The sequence below is a fragment of the Gopherus evgoodei genome, chromosome 3 (genome assembly GCF_007399415.2).
Source record: "Gopherus evgoodei ecotype Sinaloan lineage chromosome 3, rGopEvg1_v1.p, whole genome shotgun sequence".
NCBI lineage: Eukaryota > Metazoa > Chordata > Testudines > Testudinidae > Gopherus > Gopherus evgoodei.
Genome location: NC_044324.1, coordinates 204,289,095 through 204,315,477, shown reverse-complemented (window position 1 = coordinate 204,315,477; position 26,383 = coordinate 204,289,095). Strand labels below are relative to the sequence as shown.

The 26,383-nt window shown below is 49.3% G+C and overlaps 1 protein-coding gene across 1 annotated transcript in view; it reads left to right on the top strand.

The window, feature by feature from the left end:
* USP34 (ubiquitin specific peptidase 34) overlaps nt 1-26,383 on the top strand; it is a 311,265-nt gene that overhangs the window by 72,225 nt on the left and 212,657 nt on the right. The window contains 2 exon segments of the mRNA XM_030557848.1: nt 26,045-26,126; nt 26,219-26,311. Coding sequence (XP_030413708.1) covers nt 26,045-26,126; nt 26,219-26,311 — 175 coding nt within the window.

The following is a 26,383-nucleotide window of genomic DNA, read 5'->3' as shown; positions in this document are numbered from 1 at the left end:
GGTGGCCCAACGGCGGACCCCATAGAAGCCTCCGCGGCCAGGAAGTCCTCCATCAGGGAGACTGCCACCTACAGCGTGGCTGGCCGGTGGCGGAGTACCCAAGCACTTTCACGGGCAGGTAGAATTTGCACAAATTGTTCTAAGACTACCTGCTCGGTCACCTCCTCCGCCATACGGGTCTCAGGTTGGAGCCAGCGGCGGCAGGCCTCCTTCAAGCCTTGGGCAATCAGCTGGGACCGGGCACCTGTCGGGTAGGTTTGGCCCCGAAACCATTGCCTGAACGTCTGGGGGCTGACATCCAAAGCGTCCAGGACCGCCGCCTTCACCCGATCGTAGTCCTTGGCCTCTTCCGTCGCCAGCCCGCGATAGGCAAGCTGGGCTTGTCCGGTTAGGTACGGGGCCAAAAGAGTGGCCCATTGGTCACGGGCCCACCCTGCAACAAGGGCCACGTGCTCGAATGTGACCAAGAAGGCCTCCGGGTCATCCCCCGGGCCCATCTTGGTCAGGCGCAGGGGAACCGGCGGGCGGAAGCCCCCGGCGTCTTCTCCCGTAGGTCCATCAACGGGGCGGGATGCAGGCCCCAGGAGCAGCTGCAGCTGGCCTCCCAGTTGCTGTATCAGCTGCTGCTGGTGCTCCAGCTGAGCGGCATGCTGCTGTTGTTGCTGCTGGAGGTGCACGGCATCTCGCTGCTGCTGCTGTTCAAGATGGGCGGCCTGCAGCTGTTGCTGCTGCAGGAGTTGCGCCGCCTGCTGGCGCTCCTGGCTCTCCGCCAGCAGCTGGAACAGCCGTTCGACATCCATGTCTCTGCCTATGGAGGGTTGGTCACGCTACCGTCCTCCTACCAGCCCCTTCTCACAGGGGCTTGGGTTCAAGCAGTCCCTGGTCAGGTGCCAGTTGTAAGCGAGACTCGCCGGGGCTCGACCCTCCCGGATGAGGAGGGAAGCCACACCAGCCTCGACTTGTCATCTACGGGTCTCGGTCTCGGGACTGTCGCCCACCACGCGGATAGTCGGTCCCTATGGATAGGACCGGGCAGTGGTACAGTCAACGGGGGCCCGGCCCTGGATTTGGGCGGGCACCAACACACAGTTAATTAGGAGCTCAGGCCGCCTGCTGCAAGGCTGAGCAACAATATACAGTCAGTTCGGGGCTCAGACCCTCTGCTGCAGGGCTGAGTAACAATACACAGTTATCCCAGCTCCGGCCCTTTGGTTCAGGATGGGCTGGCAGGAGTGCGGGTCGCTCGGGCCCTTTGGGACAGGGCCGAGCAGTGGCACAGGCAGAGGGGGCCCAGCCCTTGGTTCAGGCGGGGCACCAAACACAGTTATAACCGCTCTGGCCCTTTGGAGCAGGGCAGAGCAGTGGCAAAGTCAGAGGGGGCCCAGCCCTTGGTTTGGGCGGGGCACCAAACACAGTTATAACCGCTCTGGCCCTTTGGAGCAGGGCAGAGCAGTGGCAAAGTCAGAGGGGGCCCAGCCCTTGGTTCGGGCGGGGCACCAAACACAGTTATAACCGCTCTGGCCCTTTGGAGCAGGGCAGAGCAGTGGCAAAGTCAGAGGGGGCTCAGCCCTTGGTTTGAGCGGGGCACCAAACACAGTTATAGAGGCTCAGATCCTCTTGCGTCAGGGTTAGGCAAACACACAGTGGGCCTAATGGCCTCCTCAGGCCAGGGGGAGGGGGATTCTGCCACCCGGCAGAGGAGTGGGTGGCAGGGGGAACGCAGGCCCACCCACTCCTCTGCGTTCCAGCCTGGGGCCCTAGTGGCGGTGATCACCGCTGCAGGTAGTCAGTGGGGATCCTGACCACAACACACTGCCATGGGTATCAGGAGGTCTGCAGCCTGACTCGGGTCGGCTGCTCCCGGGCTACTTCCAGTATCCCCCTCCGAGCCTACCTGGTTCGTGGGATCAGCTTTAGGGACGTCCCACCATATCGGCTCCTCCCGGCCAGGGCTGGGTGGCAGGTCCGGCAGCTCTTCCGGGAAGTCCAGCCAGGCCTGTTCCGGGGGTTCCTTGGGGCTGCAACAGGGCCGGGGCGGCTCTGGCCACTCCTCGTCATAGCAGGCACGGGGCAGCTCCGGCAGCTCCTCGTCGTAGCGGGCGTGGGGCAGCTCCTCGTCGTAGCGGGGAGGTTCTGGCCAGTCCGGACACCAGCCTGCGGCCTCAGCAGCTTTCCAGTCAGGTGCTCCCACGGACAGGTCTGCTCCTGACAGTGGCTGGGCTCCAGCTGAGGGCCGGCTTTTATTCTTCCGGGTCGCCGCTTGACCCCCTGGGGGGCTGGACTTCCGCTTCGAGGCCCCGCCCCTATGGATGATTGACGGGTTCGACCCTCCCGGATGAGGAGGGGAGCCACACCAGTTTTGGGTATTACTCTGTTGGCAAAGGTATTTTAAAGCAGATTGTCATTTTAAAGGACTGGAGCTCATTCAAAAGACCTCTTATTCTGTATCTCTGATAAGAACATTAAGAGTGGCCATACTGGGTCAGACCAGTAGTCCATCTAGCCCAGTATCCTGTCTTCTGACAATGGCCAGTGCCAGGTGCTTTAGAGGGATGAACAGAACATGGCGATTTTGAATGGTCCAGTCCCGTATTCTCATAGTTGGAGTTTTAGGGACACTGGGAGCATGGGGTTGCATCCCTGACAATCTTGGCTAATAGCCACTGATGAACCTATCCTCCATGAACTTACCTGATCCCAATGACTACTTCATTCTGTTAGAATCAGTAGTTTTTGTATATTTTGATGTGTGACCTGTAATTGTGGGTCCAAGCCATTTTTAAATACTGTTCATCTTTGGGAACACTTATCCCATTTTATTTCTTCCAGCCAGTCCATCTCAATGGACTACTCCTGGAAATGTAGAAAATGGCTGACCCCCTACAGTTCAGTTTAATATTTTACTCTCATCTCATTTTCGTGTCTCTTATCTTCAGGAGTTCTTCTAATAAGAAATTGTTGAATGAAGAAGCACTATTCTTATTCAGCTAGAAATAATAAAATGAATGGCAGTGTCTTACAGAGGGAAAAATGTTTATTTCCATTGTTTACTCATTTTAGAGTAAAAAAGGATGTCTAAGAGCTATTCTGGACCTTTGAAATCTCAACATGTTTACCAGAAGGAGTGACATTTTGCACTGAGTCCCTGGTCATGCTTATTCTTTTCCTGTACTCTTCAGGATGTATTTGGAACTGTCAACCTTTGAGATTTCTGCTTCTGTATTGTGATATGATGGATTCACAGCAAATATCTTCGGTTCCTTTTAGGAGCCAACCATTAGTAGTTCAGACTTTTTCTGCTTGGGATGGCTATAACATCAGGAGTTCTTATCAAATGTTTGGCAGTGGTAGTTGTCCACTTTCATCAGCATGGATTGCACGTTTTCTCCTACCCAGACAATCCAAAGGATTTTCTGTTGAGGGTGTGATTTGGCCTTTACAAGTCACTTTCTGTCTGTTTCTCTATATAGGACAAGATCAACTTTCCAAACCCCAGAAACCTTCTTTATAAACACTACCCTGGCTTCTTTTATGCCATTTTCTAGAGTTGCAGAAAGCACTCCTGATGGGAAGAGTTCAGTCATTATGGACATTCAGATCTTTTCTCAGACTCTTGTATCTTTTTGACTCTCTTTTCAGGGTTAAAGGATTGGTGCTGACTTAGCATGTTGTGTTGATCAGCTGTTTACAATGTCAAGTTGCAGTTTTCCTGGGGTCTGTCACAATTTCATTGAGTAAGTGGTCTCTGTTTCACAACGTGCTCACAGGGATGCCATTATTTTAGCCATTCTTGGCTTTTATGTTAGAGACAGATTTAGTAGAGTTAAGGATGGGAAAGCCATCTGGGTCACTTTAGAGTACATAGGTTATTGAAGCTGAAAGAGACCAGACTTTATATGAGTAGCTTGGAATGCTGGTCCTCAGAACTTTGCCATCAATCAGTGGGAAAATGATCAAAGTTTCCATAGATGATGGTAATGCTGAAAGTGCCATTTTAACTAGCAAGGGGAAAGTTTCTCTTTTCTCCTCTGGAGCACTGTCATTGTGTGGGAATGGTGTATCCAGAAAGATATTTCCTTTTGCTTGTCACTTGGCAGGCAGTCAAGGAGAATTTAATTGAGTGGGCTCCCCAGGTGTGGTAAACTGATTTTATAGCAATGTCACAAGAGCCCCTCTTTTGTTCTCTGGTCTTGTCAGACTGCCCTTTCAAATGGAAAATAACCTGATTGCATAGACTATGGGTCTTTGATACCAGAAGGTTTTGAGAGTTCAATGGTTGTGAGAGAGGTCTTGTTGGAGCTCATGAGGCATTGTTCAGGAAAGTATATGATTGTAACTAGAACTCTTTGAGGGGATCAACAGACATGTGGACAAGGGTGATTTTCAGAAAGACTTTGAAAAGGTCTGATACCAAAAGCTCTTAAGCAAAATGAGCTGTCCTGGGATAAGAGGGAAAGTCCTCTCATGGATCAGCAACTGGTTAAAAGATAGGGTAAACAAAGGGTGGGAATAAATGGTTAGTTTTCAGAATGAAGAAGTAAATAGTGATGTCCCCCAGGGATCTGTACTGATACCAGTGCTATTCAGCATAGTCATAAATTATCTGGAAAAAGGGGTAAACAGTGAGGTAGCAAAATTTGCAGATGATACAAAACTGATCAAGTAAGTTAAGTCCCAATCAGACTGCAAAGAGTTACAAAGGGATCTCACAAAGCTTAGTGATTGAGCAACAAAATAGCAGATGAAATTCATCTCAAAAAAGTTATATTGGAATTGGAAAAGGTTCAGACAAGGACAACAGAAATGATTAGGGGCCTGGAACAGCTTCCATATGAGGAGAGATTAATAAGACTGGGACGTCTCAGCTTGGAAAAGAGAAGACTAAGGGGGTATATGATTGAGGTCTATAAAATCATGACTGTTGTGGAAAAAGTAAAAAGGAAATGTTGTTTACTCCCTCTCAGGGCCAGGGGAGTGGCACCTCTCCCCATCTTTGTGGCCCTTGATAGCATGCTGTGCAGTCACGCAGCTTGGAACTTAGCTTCTGATCCTAGATCATATACCTAGAGATAATAGTCTCACGATTGTCTCTTCCTATAATTAAGTTGCCTTTAGTGGCAGGGCCGGCTCCAGGCACGATCCCAGCAAGCAGGTGCTTGGGGCGGCCAGGGTGAAGGGGCAGCACGTCGGGGTCTTTGGCGGCAATTCAGCAGCAGGTCTCTCGATCCCTCTCGGAAGGAAGGACCTGCCGCTGAATTGCCGCCAAAGAAGAGAGTGGCGCGGTGGAGCTGCCACTGATTGCGATCAGCAAAAACCCTGGAGCCGGCCCTGTTTAGTGGCTATTTCAGCTTTTCAGCGTCATATTCAAGGAACTGTCTGATCTATGATAGCATGTGAAATCCAAGCTTTCCTACTAGGCCCTCCTGTTGTACTTTTCACAGACAACATGTAGTGTATGATACATTTCTGAGTTTCATCTGAGCATTCTTTCCCCTCAAGTCTCATAGAATGCCTACAGAAGCTAGACTGTACAAATTAAATATCAGAAGAGCTTTGATTTGTTACGTGGACAAAATCAAGCTCTCTTGAAATTTATCTGATTTATTTGTGTTCTTCTGGGAGAAGTCAAAAGGGAGAGCAGTTTCTGTTCTGTTCAGTTTCTGTTCAAAATGGATAAAACTCTTTGATTCAAACATGTTGTGAGTAGAGTTCCATGACATTTAAGGAGTTCGCCGCTTTCACAGTAGCCACAATATTTAATCAAGACTTTTAAAAATGCTTCCAGTTGGTGAAAGTCAAGCTCTTTGTGTTTAAGTCTTTGCTGTTCATCTGCCATCCCAAATGCTAAATCCTAAAAACATTGCTGATATGCCTTATTCTTCCCAAGTTCCGTTGTTGTAAACATGTCATTTGTAGAATACCGTAGTTTGTACAGTTATTTGTGTATTATGGGGAGAATAATTCTCCAGAATCTTTACCAAAAGGGTCCTGTGGCACCTTATAGACTAACAGACGTATTGGAGCATGAGCTTTCGTTTGTGAATACCCACTTCGTCGGATGCATGTCATGACGAAGTGGGTATTCACCCAATAAAGCTCATGTTCCAATACGTCTGTTAGTCTATAAGGTGCCACAGGACTCTTCGCTGCTTTTACAGATCCAGACTAACACGGCCACACCTCTGATACTTTACCAAAAGGAGTAATGTTTTGCATTAAGTCCCTGGTCACTCTTATTTTTTGTTTAATGTTTGTTTGTTTGTTTGTTTGTAGTGTGCGATCTAAGTGTCTTTAACTCATACTTTTGACTTATTAGCATGAAATGGTGAAAGCTGAAGAGGTATTTTTTTAAGATGTTACATGTGAATTTGTACTGGAAATTGAGCTATTATTTTATTAATCTTGCCTGAACTGTAATGATATTACATAATCATAGAACGCCTCTAGATTTGTAAAGCATTGTAGAAGAAATGAAATACCAATTATTGGTACACACCTCCTTGCAGTTTAGTTAAAAATTAGATTAAAAATAAACCCTTTTCGATCTAACTTTGAAAATAGATTGAGAGTCAGAGTGCGGAATGGTCTGGAAGAGAGTTCTAGGATTAAGAGGTATTCTAGTGATAATCATAATACTTTAACATTTATATAGTGCTTTAAGTTTTCAAGATATTTTATAAATATTAGCGACATGCAACATCCTAAGGAAAGAAGTGGTAAATGTCCTCCAGTTATCTGAAGTGTATTGGTGTCTCCCAACAAGTTTATATAATCAGAATTGCACTGTCAGATTTCAGCAACTAGAAACAAAAGAGAACTGTAGAAGAAAATATGTATATCAGAAATACAGCGTTACAGTTTTGCGTTAACCTTTATTTGTGCTCAATGGAATGATCTCATGTTTAGAGTGTCTGGTTGATAAAAGTTGTCTGGTAAGTGTTTTGAAACATGATAATAGGTATAATGGATAAAGTGAATTTGTTCAGTTTATGTTAAGGACTATCATTGCAACATTTTTTTCTACGTTAAGTTCAAGATAGTGGTCATTTGAAACTGGGAAAGAATGATAGGATGTCTTCTAGTTGAATATCAGACAATCATTTTGGAGAGAATGAGAATTAAATTTGTATTATTTCCAGACAAAAGTGAAACTTTGGGCCCTTGGTCTGGAAGAAAATTCCTGCAGATAGTAAATAAATAGTGAAAAGCAGTGGACTGATGTGAATCCTAGGGAACTCCTATACCATGATAGAAGACAGAATGAGTCAATGGCAAACTTACTCCTTGTACTTACAAAATAAATAAATATACACACAAAAGAAACCCAGAATAGAAAATAGAAAGAACAGTTATCATGATAATTAGGCACTTACTTCAGACCTTTCACTGTTTTTTCATTTATTATATATTTATAGGCTATTCTATGATGCTTATCTGTGAAGCATATGAGAACCTCACATTCATTTAATGAACTAATCTTCCATAAAACACCATAAAGTGGGAAGTGTTGTTATCCTCATTTGACAAATGTTATATTTAGGGAGAGTTTGTTTACACTAGGACTGTAGCAAATGGAGAGAAATTCAGTTTATGTGCTACAGACAATGACTTTTCTCTGGTACTTATCAGTGTAACCCCACTCAGATTAATGGAGTAAAGAGTAAAGAAAAAAATAAAATACCTGGAAAAAGATATCTTATTTAACTGTAGTTAAAGTAGACTATTAGCATCATATAAAATAATTTTCACTGTAGAGTTAACATAGTAAATTCCAAAATATAGACCATCCATTTTGATGTGGATGGTTGTACCTTTTTGTGTCAGTGAAATATGTGGAAAGGCCATTCAGCTGATTATATAGCTCAGAGGTTGGCAAACTTTCAGAAGTGGTGGCCGAGTCTTCATTTATTCACTCTAATTTAAGGTTTTGCGTGCCAATAATACATTTTAACCTTTTTAGAAGGTCTCTTTCTATAAATCTATAATATATAACTAAACTATTGTTGTATGTAAAGAAAATAAGGTTTTTAAAATGTTTAATTTAAAATTAAATTAAAATGCAGAGCCCCTGGACCAGTGGCCAGGACCCAGACAGTCTGAGTGCCAGTGAAAATCAGCTTGCGTGCTGCATTTGGCACACGTGCCATAGGTTGCCTACCCCGATACAGCTGGTGAAAGCACAGAATCAGTGTACAAACTGTGGCTCATACCTGTACTTGTGAGGAGTCCCAAAAATATGAAGAGAACCTTGTATATAAAGGAGGTTCCTCACATACAAAGTATTCTGTGCGACTTCCCAAACAATGAATCCTTGTCTGTGGATTTTTTCTAATAATTTGAAATAAAAGTACCCCATTTCATGTATATCCAGTGTAATATAAACATTGCAAAAGGATTTATACTTAATAGATTAAAATTGTTTATGACTTGAAAAATTCTTGTATAACAAGTACTTGTTAAAGTGAATCAAGGAGGGGATGGGCATAATCAGTCTTTCTGGCCGTTTTCTTTCCTAATTTTTTAAATATTACTAAAATAAACTTAAGTTCAACTTTGAAACAGTACAGGTCACTGATAAAGAAAGTCAGTAGCTAATACAGAAAAGAGCTGAAGTACCAAATATGGTTATCAATTTTAATTTTAAATAGTATTATAGTCAGATAATCTTTTGAGAAGTTTATCCAATGACCTTGCTACACATTAAGTGGTAGGGACCGATGTCTGGCTTGTTGGAAATGGTGTGTAAGGGCTGTTTAAGGGCTAGGGAGCCAGAGAATGACTTTCTGCTGCAGGGGCTGAACAGGTCAGCGTGGGGATACTGATTCCCCCCACCACCAACAGGTGACTGAGGCGGGGAGACTATATGTAGGTCCATGCCAGTGCAGGAAAAGCCCTTTTCTTACCTGGGCCAGGTGAAGCAGCACCCACCGTCCCACCTATGGAAGTAGTTAAATACTGGGTTTTGTCAGGATCTGCTGTGGGCGTTATGATAGTTGCTCCTTTCTCGGGTGTTGGTGGGGGCTGGGAAAGAATTTTATTCTTCTTGCCAGATTGGCCAAAATGAAGTGGGGTTTTTTGCCTTCCCCCAGTGGGTTCAGAGGGGCGTAATTGGAGTGAACGGGATATGCGACTTAGGCCATGATGTTGCAACTCATTATGTAAATTAGGGGCAGGTGTCTAGTGCAGCTATTCCATAGGGTAGGAATACAATGATAAGATAAAATGGATTGGTAAAGGATTTAAAGGAATTATTCTTTAAAGGAGTGGAAATAGAGGGGGTTCAGGGCTCCTATGACTGGTATGGTAGGAAGCCTCCCCTTCCTTTATAGTCCCGCATTAACCCTCATTTGAGTGGGGGGGATGGTGAGGTCCCGGCAGTGGCTTGGCTGGGAACCAGGATGGGTAAGGGCTGATGTAAATGTCCTGGGTATATATTGAAATGATTATGGAAATACTGCAATGCATACTTTTATCTCCTGGGTACACAGCTAAAGTTGTGGCCTAATTAAACTACATCCAGTGTCTCCTGTCTTCCTCCTAGCTTAGCCAGACAATCATTCTTCTCTTAGAATTTACAGAAATCCTCTGTTTTCTTGGATTACAGAAGAGGGATAACTGAATAGATGACATTTATTATAAACCTGTTTTTCTCCTTAGCACCAGATGCTCTTAACTCTGTTACTGGGATATTTTCCTCTCAGTTGTAACCTCACTCCTCTTCAAAACACACAGCTAGAATCATATTTATATGCTTCATATTTCCAGGTATTAATGTTTTGATCTTGTAACATGCTAAGCACCTTAACTCCCATTGAAGTCAATTAGTGTTGAAGGTGCTCAACGCTTTGCAGGAGCTACCCTAAGACACCACTAAAATTGCTTTCTTCAGGAATTCCTTCCATATCTCTCTAACAAAATTTAGTGGTAGTACAATCAGAGTAAATCATAACAGAACATAACATGAGAACATAAGAATGGCCATGCTGGGTCAGACCAAAGGTCAGTCCAGCCCAGTATCCTGTCTAAAGACAGTGGCCAGTGCCAGGTGCCCCGGAGGGAGTGAACCTAACAGGTAATGATCAAGTGATCTCTCTCCTGCCACCCATCTCCACCCTCTGACAAACAGAAGCTAGGGGCACCATTCCTTACCCATCCTGGCTAATAGCCATTAATTGACTTAACCTCCATGAATTTATCTAGTTCTCTTTTAAATCTTGTTGTAGTCCTAGCCTTCACAACCTCCTCAGGCAGGGAGTTCCACAGGTTGACTGTGCACTGTGTGAAGAACTTCCTTTTATTTGTTTTAAACCTGCTGCCCATTAATTTCATTTGGTGGCCCCTAGTTCTTATAGTATGGGAGCACATAAATAACTTTTCCTTATTCACTTTCTCCACATCACTCATGATTTTATATACCTCTATTGTATCCCCCCTTATCTCCTCTTTCCCAAGCTGAAAAGGCCTAGCTTCTTTAATCTCTCCTTATATGTGACCTGTTCCAAAGCCCTAATCATTTTAGTTGCCCTTCTCTGAACCTTTTCTAATACCAGTATATCTTTTTTGAGATGAGACCACATCTGTATGCCGTATTCAAGATTCTTGAGATTCTTAGCAAATTGACAAGAGTTCTTTGAACACTAAAGAATTATGAAATATGGATATTCTGGGAACATTGAGTAAGTTGTACAATGTATTTCTGTAGCCCTCAGATATTTATTATTTTGTAATTTATCCTGACTTGCAGACATGTTATCATACATGTATTTAGAATAAAGTTTGGGAGATTGGTGTCTATAAATACTCGAGACATTGGAACACAATAGTTCTTTGAGTGTTTGCTTATGTCCATTCCATTTTAGGTGTGTGCGATCGCCACATGCACTGGGGCTAAAAGTTTTCCCTGTGATATCCGTAACAGACCGGCTCTGGCATCCTCTGGAGTGGTATGCACATGCTGCAGTGTAAGGAGTGCTGCTGGATTTCCCCCCACCCTCAGTTCCTTCTTTCTGCCAGTGACCATGCTGGAACATCTCCTTGCTTCAGCAAGTGCTTCCTTACCAGTGGTTTCGCTTAGTATTGTAAATAGTTAGATAAGTAGTTCTTTTGTTTTCTTAACAGTTAGGTCCTGACGTCGCCGGCCAGGCCAGCCAGCCCTCCTAGGGACCCACCTCAGGTAGTGACAGAGGTCACCCAGCACCTGGAAGTCCTGTCTACCCCGGAGGCTTTCCAGGCTGCAAAAGACATTCTTTGCCAGGGCCCCCAACCCCTTGTCCAGATGTGGTTGCCTCCAGGGGGAAGCCAGCACTGGGACCCATATCACGGTCCCCTTTGGTGTAGCGTCGCTCTCCGGCACTGCGGTGGTTGGCATCGAAGTGACGATCCCCGGGAATGCGCTTCCAACCTGCTGAGACCGACTTGAGTTCCTGACATCATTTGTGGGACTCTTGGTACCAGTCAGTCCCCTGTGGGATGGCGCTGGTTGTCCAATGGTCGGCACAGGGGGATGGTGCACCACTGGTACCCAGAACGTCAGCAGTCTCTGGTTAGGAGACATTGCTCCCCAGGGCACAGGACCCCAGTTGAGCCACGATGCGGCTGATCCCCGCAAAGGCAACGCCTGGAAGGGGCAAGAAGGGTCACGTGCCCCTCCCCAGATGCCTCTGGGGGAGCACATTTAGAAGGAAACCACAACAGTGGCAGCTTCTCCAGTGGGGCTGTACCCACCCCACCCCCAGCCCTTCCACACAGCTGTGACGCTGCGTCTCATTTCTCCTGTCTGGGGTCTGAACAGCCCCACTGGAGGACAGGGCTGGGGACTGGGGGCGGTATAGTCACGCCAGAGGAGCTGCTGGCATGGGACCTGCTGGCGGCCCCGCATTCTGCTCCTTTTGCTGCTGCGGTTCCTTGCTGATAACCGTCGCTGATCTGCCTAGCTCCGCCACCGGCCCCAAGCAGATGCCAGGACCTCAAAGTCTGGTACCATCCCTCTCCCCCACCATGAGCGTCATGGAAACAGGCAGGAAGAGTACTCTGAGGCCTCATCGGCATTGCAGTGGTCCCCAAGATAACACCATTCCTTTTCCTCCTCAGAGGTACCGAGTCACTTGGGCCAGATGTGCCCGATCAAGCATCGGGGGGCTCCCCACTACCATCGGCCTGTGCCTGGCCCCAAGTCCAAAGGCCTACCCCATGGCAGTTCTGGAACTCATGTGGGTTTCTGCAGGCGCCAGGGACCCTCATGCAATGCTCTGTGTCAGGGGCATCAGAGAGGAGGTCAACCTCTGTTTCTTGACCACCCCCAGATTGAGACGCAGGGTCTGAGTGAGCTGCCTGCAAGCCTTCTCCAGCTGCAGTGAAGGTCACCCTTCCAGAGGAGGCGGTGCCAACCTCTGCTCCTGCCCTTGCCTTCTCATCGTCCTCATCTGATGATTTATTAAGTGAAGTGTTATCTGTACTTGAATTGATTGTTTCTGGTCATTGTTGTCCTTGAAGTTTTTAAACTAGTAGGTCTCATCCTCTCACATTAAGCTTTTATTCATACATTGGAGGAGGAAAATAAGCTTTCTTCCTTTTTCAACTCCCGGTTAGTTTCTTAACTTTGAATGAATTAGGCATTGAACTGAACTAGCTGAATAAACTGAAATGAAGAAAATATTTTTTCTGAACCTTCAGAAGAGGCTACTGTTGTGAGAAGCTGTGTTAGCCCCACAGCAAATTTTGGTGTCATGTAATGGACCAGAATGAGGGAGGGATAGCTCAGGAGTTTGAGCATTGCCCTGCTAAACCGAGGGTTGTGAGTTCTATCCTTGAGAGGGCAACTGAGAGATTAGGAGCAAAAATCTGTCTGATGATTAGTCCTGCTTTGAGTAGGTGGTTGGATTAGATAATCTCCTGAGGTCCCTTCTAGCCCTGATATTCTATGAACTCAGTGGGTTAGTGTTTGATTTTCATTAAAATTTCAGCCGCAAACATACACTGCTTAATATTATTTTTATTTAATGTAATAAATTTAATCTAATGTAATAGATTATAGTACATTTATATGTTATAATTTCAAATTTAATTTTAAATAGGCTTATTTTTAAAAATAAGTATCTATTTAATTTAAAAAATCCTATTTAAATAAAATAACCCTTTTTTTAATTTGAAAAAAAGATAAATTTTTATCCAACTTTTTCTAAGGAGGATAAATGTTTAAGTATTGAGTTTCTGAGCAGCAATTTAACATTAATGGGACCTGATGATTTCTTTTGTGAATGTTTATTTAAGACATATCTTAATGTGGAATTCCATCAAAGATTTCTTGGTACAGCTCTTTATTAGTACTCATGTACTCTTTACGCTTTTATCGGTTCCCAGGATTTACTGAAAGTTTATTTATTGTCCCTGCATCAGTGACATATCTATATTTGCCCCTATTTTAAAGACTGGCTAGTAGGTGCTCTTTTGAGATGACATCTTGCTACAAGAGACTGGGCTGAGGGGAAAATTAATTACTTGATAGCTTCACAAGTATTAAAACGTTTGAGCACTCTTCATGATCTACAGCAGAGATCTCTTGCAGCTCAGATCAAGTCCCACCACCTGTTTCTCAAGGAATAAAATCATACAGCCAATGGAAGTTATTTCATTGATAATAGAGTTGATGCCTTTGGTCAGATCTTGAGCTGTGTGAACAATGGAACTATGGTCATTTACATTGAGCACCTGAGGATACTTGGATCGGAGTGTGGTCAGGAGGCTTTGAAAGTAGTGCTGTTGTTTGAAATTGATCAATGAGAATGGAGCTTGAGCAATGGATGTTTTTTCCTTTGGTGGATGGGGACTGTCATTTATGCCTTAGTGTCCTCCCTGGACTCCAAAGTGTTTTTGAAAAGCAAACCTGGAGGAAGCAGGATAGCTCCTGGTTGCATGAAACTGCCCCAGCCAATCTTGATATTTAAAACTGTTTAGTTTTCATCCCTCTCCTAGCAGTTTCAGATATCTTGTCACATTGATCTTCCACAGGGCCTGAGGGCCCTGTTTTATGGAAAGAATACTGGCTGATTAGGGTTGCCAACTTCTACTCACACAAAACTGAATGCCATTGCCCTGCCCCCCGCCTCACCCCTCCCTTGAGGGCCCGCCCCGCACTCATTCCATCCCCCCTCCCTCTGTCACTTGCTCTCCCCACCCTCAGTCACTTGCTCATTCTCACCAGGCTGGGTCAGGGGGATGGAGTGAGGGTTCCAGCAGGGCGTGTAGGCTCCGGGGTAGGGCCAGAAATGAGGAGTTCAGAGTGCGGGAGGGTGCTCAAGGCTGAAGCAGTGGGTTGGGATATGAGAAGGGATGAGGGCCCTGGGGTGGTGCCAGGGATGAGGGGTTTGGGGTGCAGGAGGGGGCTCCGGGCTGAGGGTTTGAGTGTGGGAGGGGGCTCTGGGATGGGGCAGGGGGTGTGTGAGGGCTCTGGCTGGGGGGTGCATACTTTGGGTTGGGGCTGGGGATGAGGGGATCGGGGTGCACTGGGCTGGGGCTGAGTGGTTTGGAGGGCAGGAGGAGTCTCGGCTGGAACTGAGTGTTGGAGTGTGGGGGGTGTGAGAGCTCTGGCTGGGGCACTGAACACTCATAAAAAATAGGTTTTGGTGGTGAAGGTCTGTTGAGGCTCATCATTAGTGATTGAGTTTTTCAGAATAATTAGGGAATTGACAACCAGCGCTAGGAAATTAAGCTTTACTTACGGGCTCAGCTCCATGCTGTGCGGACTCTGCCTCCCTTCTCTTTGAGCCTATGGACTCTTGTTTCCTTACTCTGGGTGATCATCAGAACTGGAGATGCTGAGGCTGTAGTACAGGCCATGAGTGCCTTTCACCCAGATTCCTGTAGCCCACTCCTGTGCACAACCCTGTTACCTGGGTTGTGTGCAGGGAACAGGATTTTACCCCAACAGCACATCAACTACAGTCTGTGCTCTGAACACCAAAATTATCACACATTGATCCTGATGCCAAAACCTTGCCAAACAAATTGGTCCATCTGCTTGTGTGGGAGGAACAAGGATATATGTGTTCGTTTCCAGACTTCGGGGGGAACTCAGTTTTTAGTTTGGAAAATTCAATCCCCTTGTCTCGATCTATTTGACAGTTTATTTTTTTGATTGGCTGTTGGCAGAGATCCATTCTGTCATGGATGAAACTAAAATGTGAATATGTCTACACTACGGGATTATTCCAATTTTACTTAAACTGGTTTTGTAAAACAGATTGTATAAAGTCGAATGCATTCGGCCACACTAAGCACATTAATTCGGCAGTCTGCGTCCATGTACTGAGGCTAGCGTCAATTTCCAGAGCGTTGCACGATGGGTAGCTATCCCGTAGCTATCCCATAGTTCCCGCAGTCTCCCCCGCCCCTTGGAATTCTGGGTTGAGATCCCAGTGCCTGATGGGGCAAAAAACATTGTCGCGGGTGGTTCTGGGTACAGCCTCACCCCTCCCTCCGTGAAAGCAGCAGATAACCGTTTCGCGCCTTTGTTCTTGGGTGAACTGTGCAAACGCCATAGCACAGCAAGCATGGACCCTGCTCAGATCAAGACCGCAATCGTGGATGTTGTAAAGACCCCGCGCATTCTCGTGCAGTCCATGCTGAACCAGGACCTGCAAAGCCAGGCGAGGAGCAGGCGGCTACGGCAGAGCGGCGACAAGAGTGATGAGGACATGGACACAGAATTCTCTCAAACCGCCAGCCCCTGCGCTCTGGAGATCCTGCTGGTAATGGGGCAGGCTCTCGCCATTGAATGCCGATTTTGGGCCTGGGAAACAAGCACGGACTGGTGGGACCGCATAGTTTTGCAGGTTTGGGACGATTCGCAGTGGCTGTGAAACTTTCGCATGCGTAAGGGCACTTTCATGGAACTTTGTGACTTGCTTTCCCCTGCCCTGAAATGCCATAATACCAAGATGAGAGCCGCCCTCACAGTTGAGAAGCGAGTGGCAATAGCCCTCTGGAAGCTTGCAATGCCTGACAGCTACTGGTCAATCGGGAATCAATTTGGAGTGGGCAAATCTACTGTGGGGCTGGTGTGATGCAAGTAGCCAAAGCAATCATTAAGCTGCTGTTAGGAAAGGTTGTGACTCTGGGAAACGTGCAGGTCATAGTGGATGGCTTTGCTGCAATGGGATTCCCTAACTCTGGGGAGGTGATAGATGGAACCCATATCCCTTTCTTGGCACCGGAGCACCAGGGCACCCAGTACGTAATCCGCAAGGGGTACTTTTCAATGGTGCTGCAAGCACTGGTGGATCACAAGGGACGTTTCACCAGCATCCACGTGGGATGGCCAGGAAGGGTTCATGACTCTCACGTCTTCAGGAGCACTACTCTGTTTAAATGGCTGCAGCAAGGGAATTACTTCCCAGACCAGAAAATAACGGTTGGGGATGTTGAAATGCCTGTAGTTATCCTGGGTGACCCAGCCTACCCCTTGATGCCATGGCTCATGAAGCCATACACAGGCAGCCTGGACAGTAGTCAGGAGCTGTTCAGCTACAGGCTGAGCAAGTGCAGAATGGTGGTAGAATGTGCATTTGGCCGTTTAAAGGCGTGCTGGTGCACATTACTGACTTGCTCAGACCTCAGCCAAACCAATGTCCCCATTGTTATTGCTGCTTGCTGTGTGCTCCACAATCTCTGTGAGAGTAAGGGGGAGACCTTTATGGTGGGGTGCAAGGCTGAGGCAAATCAGCTGGCCGCTGATTACGCATAGCCAGACACCAGGGTGATTAGAAGAGCACACCAGGAAGCGGTGCGCATCAGAGAAGCTTTGAAAACGAGTTTCATCACGGGCCAGGGTACGGTGTGACTGTTGTGTTTGTTTCTCCTTGATGAACCCCTACTTGATTGACTCATTCCCTGTAAGCAACCCACCCTCCTTCTTCGATTACAGCTTGCTTAAGGAAATAAAGTCACTATTGTTTAAAAATAATGTATTATTTATTTATTAATTATAAAAAGAGGGAGAGAACTGACAAGGTATCCCGGCTGTGGTTTGGGAGGAGGATAGGAGGGAAAGAAAAGGCCACTAAAAATATTTCAAAGTAATGACAGCCTTTTGGTTGGGCTGTCCATGGGGGTGGAGTGGGCGGGTGCACAAAGCCTTCCCCCATGCGTTCTTACACGTCTGGGTGAGGAAGATATGGAACATGGTGAGTGGTGAGGGTGGTTACACAGGGGCTGCAGCGGCACTCTGTGACCCTGCTGCTGTTCCTGAAGCTCCACCAGACGTCGGAGGATGTCAGTTTGATCACGCAGCAGCCCCAGCGTTGCATCCCACCACTGCATATCTTCCTGCTTACACCTCTGATCTTCCTGACGCCACCTCTCATCTCAAGCATCCCTTCTGTCCTCACGTTCACTGGCATCTTTCCTGTAATTTGATGCCATGTCCTTCCACTCATTCAGATGAGCTCTTTCATTGCGGGTTACTTCCATGATTTCCGAGAACATTTCGTCTCTCGCCTTTTTTTTTCCTCCGCCTTATCTGAGATAGCCTTCGGGATGGAGTAGGGAGGCTTGAAAAATTTGCAGCTGCATGAGGGAGGGAAAAAAGGGAGAGAAGTATTTAAAAAGATACATTTTACAGAACAATGCTTCTTCTTCGAGTGATTGCTCACATCCATTCCAGTTAGGTGTGCGCGCCGCGCGTGCACGTTCGTCGGAAACTTTTTACCCTAGCAACTCCAGTGGGCCGGCAGGTCGCCCCCTGGAGTGGCGCCGCCATGGCGCCCAATATATATCCCTGCCGGCCCGCCCGCTCCTCAGTTCCTTCTTACCGCCGTGTCGGTCGTTGGAACTGTGGAGCGCGGCATAGCTGTCCTCCACGTCCCTAGCTCTCCTAGTTATCTATCGTTTATCTATCGCTCATCTCTAGTTCCATTATAGTTGTTAATTAGTTTGTTAAGTAGATAGTTAAGTTAAATAGTTGTTAAGTAGTTCTTCGCCGGGGGCTTAGCCCTTCCCAGCACCCGGCGCCAGGCTCATGCCTGTTTCGCTGGGCTTCAAGCAGTGTGCGGCCTGCAAGAAGCCCATGCCTACCAGCGATCCCCACGAAGCGTGCCTGAAGTGCCTCGGGGAATCGCACAGATCCGACAAGTGCCGCATCTGTAAGGCTTTTAAGCCGAGGACAAAGAAGGAGAGGGATCAAAGGCTCCGAACTCTCCTAATGGAGGCGGCACTTGACCCGACGGCTTCGCAGGCCGTGGTATCGGCACCGGCACCGGATCGCTCCGGCACCGAGAAGACTTCTCGGCACCGACCCTCTCCGGCACTGGAGTCAGAGCCAAGGCCGTCGAAGTCTGATACTCCGGCCAGGCAGACCCGGCTAGAGCGCCCGGCCTCGACATCGGCCGCGGTGCCGCCGGCACCGTCAGCACCGTTGACTCCGGGCCCGGCGGGTCCGTTGAGTCCGGTGCCGCCGAGCTCCCCCATGAGATCTGGGGTTGAGATAGTGGTCCCATCCACACCGGAGACCTTCGCCTCGGCTCGGGACCTTATTGCCCTGACTGAGCCCACTCGGCTGCCACCCCCGGTACCTCCGGTGCGGGTCGTGTCCAGAGGCAAGCCCATGATGTCGGCACCGCCCAGAGACAGTCGTTCACGATCCAGGTCCCGACGTCTTGGGCGCTCCAGATCCCGACGCCGCTCGCAGTCCCGGCACCGCTCCCCTCAGCGGTACCGGTCGCACTCGCTGCACCGGTCGGCATCGAGACGGTCGCGGTCAGGCTCCAGTCGTCGACACCGGCACCGCGATTCCAGGAGCAGGTCCCGACGCTACTCGCCGCACCGGTCGACCTCCCGGCACCGAGCTGGTGGCAGGTCCCGGTCTCGGTCGACCTCCCGGCACCGAGCTGGTGGTAGGTCCCGGTCGACCTCCCGGCACCGAGCTGGTGGCAGGTCCCGGCACCGAAGCGGCGCCCGGTACCGATCAGGATCCCGGCACCGTGACAGATCCCGGTCCCGATCCCGGCACCGATATGACTCCCGGCACCGGTCCCCGGCACCGAGACGATCCTCCGTGCCGGCCCGCGCAGACCCTTACCATCCAGGGTCGGCCCCACCATGGCCCTCGAGACAGCCGTCCGTATCCTCCCAGACGGACAGCGGGTATGCGCTGGGCACCGACCGGCAGGCGGCGCTGTTCGGTGATCCGCCGCCGCAGGACCAAGGCCCACAACAGTGGGGATTCTGGACACCCTGGGCATACCATCAGGCCCAGGGCCCCCAGCAGCTCCCTGCTAGACCGGCGACTGCGGAGCGTAGGGCCCCTGAAGCCTCGTTGTCTCGCCCCCCTCCCTCCCTGGAAGGGGAGGAAGGGTCCAAGCAGCAGGACTCCGCTGCGGCTCCGGAGGCAGAGGCGAGGGCTGAGGAAGACCCTCAGTTAGACACTCTCGTGCCTGGGGTCTCATCATCCTCCTCCCCGGATGAGGCGGTGGCGGGTACCTCCTCCAACAGTCCCCCCCCGCTGGATCTCAGGGCGCACCAAGACCTCCTCAGGCGATTGGCTCAAAATCTGAGTCTGCAGGCAGAGGAGGTCTCGGAGATAGAGGATCCAATTGTAACCATCCTCTCTTCTGATGCTCCCACCAGGGTCGCCCTGCCCTTCATACGGACCATCCAGGCCAACGCCAATACCATCTGGCAGTCCCCGGCCTCCATCCCTCCGACAGCGAAAGGAGTCGAGAGGAAGTACATGGCCCCTTCTAGGGGATACGAATATCTCCATGTACACCCGACTCCGGGTTCACTGGTGGTGCAATCAGTGAACAATAGGGAGCGTCACGGCCAGGAGGCTCCAGCCCCCAAATCCAGAGAAGCCAGGCGGATGGACCTCCTTGGCCGTAAGGTGTATTCGGCTGGGGCGCTGCAGCTCAGGGTCTCCAACCAGCAGGCCCTGCTGAGCAGATATGCCTTTAATTCCTGGGTGGCAGTGGACAAATTTAAGGAGCTGCTGCCACAGGATGCTCGCCAAGAGTTTACGGCCATCTTGGACGAAGGCAAGAAGGTCGCACGCACGGCCTTCCAAGCCTCCTTGGACGCTGCGGACTCGGCTGCCCGTACCCTCGCATCAGGAGTTACGATGCGTCGCATCTCCTGGCTGCAGGTTTCCGGCCTTCCGCCGGAGCTCCAGCATACTATACAGGACCTTCCTTTCGAAGGCCAGGGCCTGTTTTCTGATAAGACAGACCCCAGACTCAAGAGTCTAAAAGACAACCGGGTCATTATGCGGTCCCTCGGGATGCACACCCCCGTGACGCAGCGTAGACCCTTTAGGTCGCAACAACAGCAACAACGTAGGCCGTTTTCCCAGTTCCGCCAGCGGCAGGACCTTTACAGGCGCCGCGGCAGGAACGGAAGGCGCAGGCAGTCGGGGAACCAAGGGGGGCAGAACCAAGGCTCCTCAAAACCCCCGCCTGGTCCTAAGCCTTCATTTTGAAGGTGCGCCCGAGGGCGCGGTAACAGTTTCCCCTATGGATCCTTCCCCCCCGTTTTCCAACCGCCTTTCGTTTTTCCTCCCGGCGTGGTCCCAAATAACATCGGACCGCTGGGTCTTAAGCATGGTGCAGACGGGATACCGCCTGCAGTTTGTTTCATTTCCTCCTTCCCGCCCTCCTTCCTCGTCCCTCTTCAGGGACCCCTCTCACGAGCAATTCCTTCGGCAGGAGGTGCAGACGCTCCTCAGCAAAGGAGCTATAGAGGCGGTTCCGGAAAACGAGAAAGGCAAGGGGTTTTATTCCCGCTACTTTCTGATCCCCAAGGCCAAGGGGGGCCTCAGGCCTATCCTCGACCTGCGAGAACTCAACAAATACCTCGTGAAGTTGAAGTTCCGCATGGTATCCCTGGGGACCATTATTCCATCCCTGGATCCGGGAGACTGGTACGCCGCCCTCGACATGCAGGACGCGTATTTCCACATTGCCATTTGGCCGCGCCACAGACGCTTTCTCCGCTTCGTTGTGGGGGCTCTTCATTATCAATTTGCAGTCCTCCCATTCGGCCTGTCCACGGCCCCGAGGGTGTTTACAAAATGCATGGCAGTTGTCGTGGCACATCTTCGGCGCAACCGTGTCCACGTGTTCCCTTATCTGGACGACTGGTTGATTCGGGGCACGTCGGAACAGCAAGTCAACAGCCATGTCCGCGTGATCACCGGCATGTTTGCAAGTCTGGGCCTCTTGATAAACACAGACAAGTCCACCCTGAGGCCCACGCAGAAGGTGGAATTTATCGGGGCCGTCCTGGACGCCACTGTGGGCAGGGCCTCGCTGCCTCTGCAACGGTTCCAGACCATGGCGGCGATCGTTCAACGTTTGCGGTCAGCCCCATTGACGTCAGTGAGGACATGTCTAACCCTGTTAGGCCACATAGCGGCGTGCACCTTTGTGACCGACTACGCTCGGCTCCACATGAGGCCTCTCCAGCTGTGGCTTATCAGTCATTACAGGCCGGCAAGGCAACCGTTAGACATGTTAGTCACAATCCCCCAGAAGGTCTTAGATTCTCTCGGCTGGTGGTTAGACCAGTTCGTATTATGTGCGGGTCTTCCCTTCCACCCCTCTCAGCCCTCGGTATCCCTGACAACGGATGCCTCAGATCTAGGCTGGGGGGCCCACCTAGGGGCCCTGCGGACACAGGGCCTGTGGTCCCAGGAGGAGGTGGGGCTACACATCAACATGCGGGAGTTGAGAGCGGTCCGCCTTGCTTGTCAAGCGTTCTGTCATCAGCTTCAGGGTCGTTGTGTCGCCGTGTTCATGGACAACACGACGACCATGTACTATATCAACAAGCAGGGCGGCACCAGGTCCTCCTCCCTGTGCCACGAGGCGATACGACTCTGGGACTTTTGCGTAGCCCACTCCATTCACCTCAGGGCTTCCTTCCTCCCCGGAGTACGGAACACACTGGCGGATCGATTGAGCAGATCCTTCCTGTCACACGAGTGGTCCCTTCGCCCGGACGTCGCTCTCTCCATTTTCCGGAGGTGGGGTTATCCCCGGGTGGACCTCTTCGCGTCCAAGAGGAACAGGAAGTGCCAAGCGTTCTGCTCCTTTCAGGGCAGGGAGCCGGGTCGATAGCGGATGCCTTCCTCATCCAGTGGTCGACCCACCTGTACTATGCGTTTCCCCCGTTCCCTCTGGTCCACAAGGTCCTCCTGAAGGTGCGCAGAGACAGGGCTCTCGTGATCATGGTGGCCCCGGCATGGCCCAGGCAGCACTGGTACACCATGCTGCTGGACTTGGCCATAGCCGACCCAGTTCCCCTGCCCCTTCATCCGGACCTGATTACCCAGGACCACGGGACCCTCTGTCACCCAGACCTGCAGTCGCTGCACCTAGCGGCGTGGCTCCTGCGTGGCTGACTGGTTCCGAGCTGCGCTGCTCCACGCCTGTGAGAGAGGTGCTCTTGAGCAGCAGGAAACCGTCCACAAGAGCCACATATTCGGTGAAATGGAAGCGCTTCTCCTGTTGGTGCGTAGAGAGAAATCTCCGCCCTATGGAAGTTTCGATAACCGAAATCTTAGACTACGTTTGGTCCCTCAAAGGGCAAGGTCTGGCCTTATCGTCGTTGCGAGTCCACCTAGCAGCTATCTCCACCTTTCACCCGGGTGCGGACGGTCGCTCCATTTTTTCTCACCCGACGGTGTCGAGATTCCTTAAAGGGCTGGAACGTTTATTCCCTAACGTCCATCCCCCTGCTCCAACCTGGGATCTTAACCTGGTGTTGTCCCGGCTCATGGGGCCCCCCTTTGAGCCGTTAGCTACTTGCTCCCTGCTCTACCTCTCTTGGAAAACTGCCTTTCTAGTGGCTATCACCTCAGCTAGACGGGTGTCGGAGCTCCGAGCTCTTGTGGTGGACCCCCCATATACGGTCTTCCACAAGGACAAGGTGCAGCTGAGACCACACCCTGCTTTTCTGCCCAAGGTGGTCTCAGCCTTCCACGTCAACCAAGAGATTTTCCTTCCGGTTTTTTTCCCAAAACCTCACTCCTCAGGCAGGGAGCAGCAGCTCCACTCGCTGGATGTCCGTAGGGCTCTCGCGTTCTACATAGAGAGGACTAAGCCCTTCCGAAAATCCCCCCAGCTTTTCGTGGCGGTAGCAGATCGTATGAAAGGGCTTCCTATCTCCTCCCAGAGGGTATCCTCTTGGGTTACGTCCTGTATCAGGACCTGTTATGACTTGGCCCATGTCCCTACGGGCTGTGTGACTGCGCATTCTACCAGGGCGCAGGCGTCGTCGCTGGCTTTCCTCGCCCGTGTGCCCATCCAGGAAATCTGTCGGGCAGCGACCTGGTCATCGGTCCACACCTTTGCTTCCCACTACGCCCTGGTCCAGCAGTCGAGGGAGGATGCGGCCTTCGGAACTGCAGTGCTCCATGCCGCGACTTCTCACTCCGACCCCACCGCCTAGGTATGGCTTGGGAGTCACCTAACTGGAATGGATGTGAGCAATCACTCGAAGAAGAAAAGACGGTTACTCACCTTTGTAACTCTTGTTCTTCGAGATGTGTTGCTCACATCCATTCCACACCCGCCCTCCTTCCCCACTGTCGGAGTAGCCGGCAAGAAGGAACTGAGGAGCGGGCGGGCCGGCAGGGATATATATTGGGCGCCATGGCGGCGCCACTCCAGGGGGCGACCTGCCGGCCCACTGGAGTTGCTAGGGTAAAAAGTTTCCGACGAACGTGCACGCGCGGCGCGCACACCTAACTGGAATGGATGTGAGCAACACATCTCGAAGAACAACAGTTACAAAGGTGAGTAACCGTCTTTTATACTCTTTCACGGTGAACAACATTATTCACCTTACATAGCACATGTGATTTCACTACAAGATCACATTTTGCATCTTAATACTGAGTGCCTGCGGCTCTGGTGTTAGAGATCTCACAGACGCAGGTCCGGGCATCAGAATTCAGCTTGCATGCGGCCAGGGTAAGTCATGGTCTTTCGGCTTCTGCAGCCTTCGTGTACACAATGCCCTCCTTTCCCAAATACCAAGCAGATCCCGTTCAGTGCTGCTTCTTTCCTGTTAACATACAGCAGCAGAAACCACCCCCCCATCCAATTCTCTGGAATGATCGCTTTACCCCTCCCCCCACCGCATGGCTGGTATCATGGAAGATCACTGCTAGTCACCTCCCTTGCCCCACACCGTGTGGCTGGTAGCAGGGAAGATCCCTGCTAGCCAAACGCAAAAAAGCTCAGCACCATTCCCCCCCTCCACTCTCCCCGCTTGGCTGCCTGCAGAGAAGGATTTCTTTTAAGCAACAGGCAAACAGCCCAGTTGGAATGGCCATCTCTGTCCTCTAGATTAAATTCCTGAATTTCAACCAGGTTACCATGAATGATATCACTCTACTGAGGATAACACAGTGAGATAAAGAACGGATGTTGCTTGAATGCCAGCAATCATCAGGACCATATGCAGCTAGGCTTTGTCATGCAATGATACCAGATTACTTGCTACGTGAATGGCGTGGTCAAGTGTCCTACCATGGAGGACGGAATAAGGCTGCCTTGCCCAGAAACCTTCTGCAAAGGCTTTTGGAGTACCTCCAGGAGAGCTTCATGGAGATGTCCCTGGAGGATTTCCGCTCCATCCCCAGACATGTTAACAAACTTTTCCAATAACTGTACTGGCCGCAAATGCATCCCAAGTCCTCAGGGCAAATCAATCATTAAAAAACACTTGCTTTTAAACCATGTTTTATATTTACAAAGGTACACTCACCAGAGGTCGCTTCCATGGCTTCATTGTCTGGGCTAGTGGCTTGGGAGGGCTGGAAGGATAATTCTGTCTGGGTGAGAAAAAGCTCCTGGCTGTTGAGGAGAACGGAGTGCTGTGTGCTCTCTGCAAGCTCGTCTTCCTCTTCCTCCTCCTCCGTCTTCCCCGTCTGCAGAATCCTCAGCCATGGCTGAGATTACCACTCCCACCTTGGAATCCACGGACAGGGGAGGGATAGTGGTGGCGGACCCCCTAGAATTGCATGCAGCTCAGCGTAGAAGTGGCATGTTTTCATCCCTGCCCCGAGCCTTCCATTTGCTTCTTTGGTTTTCTGTTAGGCTTGTCTGAGCTCCTTAACTTTCACTCTGCACTGCACTGAGTCCCTGGGGTGGCCTTTCTCCATCATGGCCTTGGAAATTTTTTCAAATGTTTTTTCATTTCGTCTTTTGAAACGGAGTTCTGTTAGCACAGAATCCTCTCCCCATACAGCAATCAGATCCAGTACCTCCCGTGCGGTCCATGCTGGAGCTCTTTTTCGATTCTCAGGAGACTGCATTGTTACCTGTGCTGATGAGCTCTGCATGGTCACCTGTGCTGGTGAGCTCTCCATGCTGGCCAAACAGGAAATGAAGTTCAAAAGTTCACAGGGCTTTTCCTGTTTACCTGGCCACTGCATCTGAGTTCAGATTGCTGTTCAGAGCAGTCACGGTGGTGCACTGTGGGATACCGCTCCGAGGCCAATACCATTGATTTGCGGCCACACTAACCCTAATCTGATATGATAATACCGATTTCAATGCTACTCCTCTTGTTGGGGAGGAGTACAGAAACTGGTTTAAAGAGCCCTTTATATCGATATAAAGGGCCTTGTGTGGACGGGTGCAGCGTTAAATCGGTTTAACTCTGCTAAAATCGGTATAAACGCGTAGTGTAGACCAGGCCTGTGATTTTGAAAGTGTCTAAATACCGTGCATGTGTAATTAACTAAGTGCATTGTCATGTAAATAACATAGACTTTTTAAAAACCATGTGAATTGCTATGTCAGCAAATTTTGATAAGGGAATGTTTAAAAATTGCTCCCCTGGAAAAGTAATTTAATAACTCCTACTTTTTAAAATACTTGTCAATACCAGCTGAACACCTTTCACATTCAAAAATAGTTTTCTTATAGTTTTGAATATACAAATAAAATTGAGTAAAAGAACACTGTCATAGGGAAATGATTTAATATGCAATATAGATAAATAAAGAATTTATATACATATCAATACTCTTTTTCATATGTAGGTCCATTGCAAAAGAGCTTGCAGACTGGCTTATCAGCAACAATGTGGTTGAACATATTTTTGGACCAAATTTACATATTGAGGTTTGTGTAAAATAATCTGATTTTTGATGTATTTATGGATGAGTAATTCTTTGTTCTGTTAAATCTATCCTAAATATGTTCTCTCTTTGCAGATCATCAAACAGTGCCAAGTGATTCTCAATTTTCTTGCAGCTGAAGGGCGACTTAGTACTCAGCACATAGACTGCATTTGGGCAGCAGCGCAGGTATATAAAATATTTATATTTGTGAGAAGGAAATAAAATAGCCAGTTGAATTCCATTTGGTCTTAGATTCAC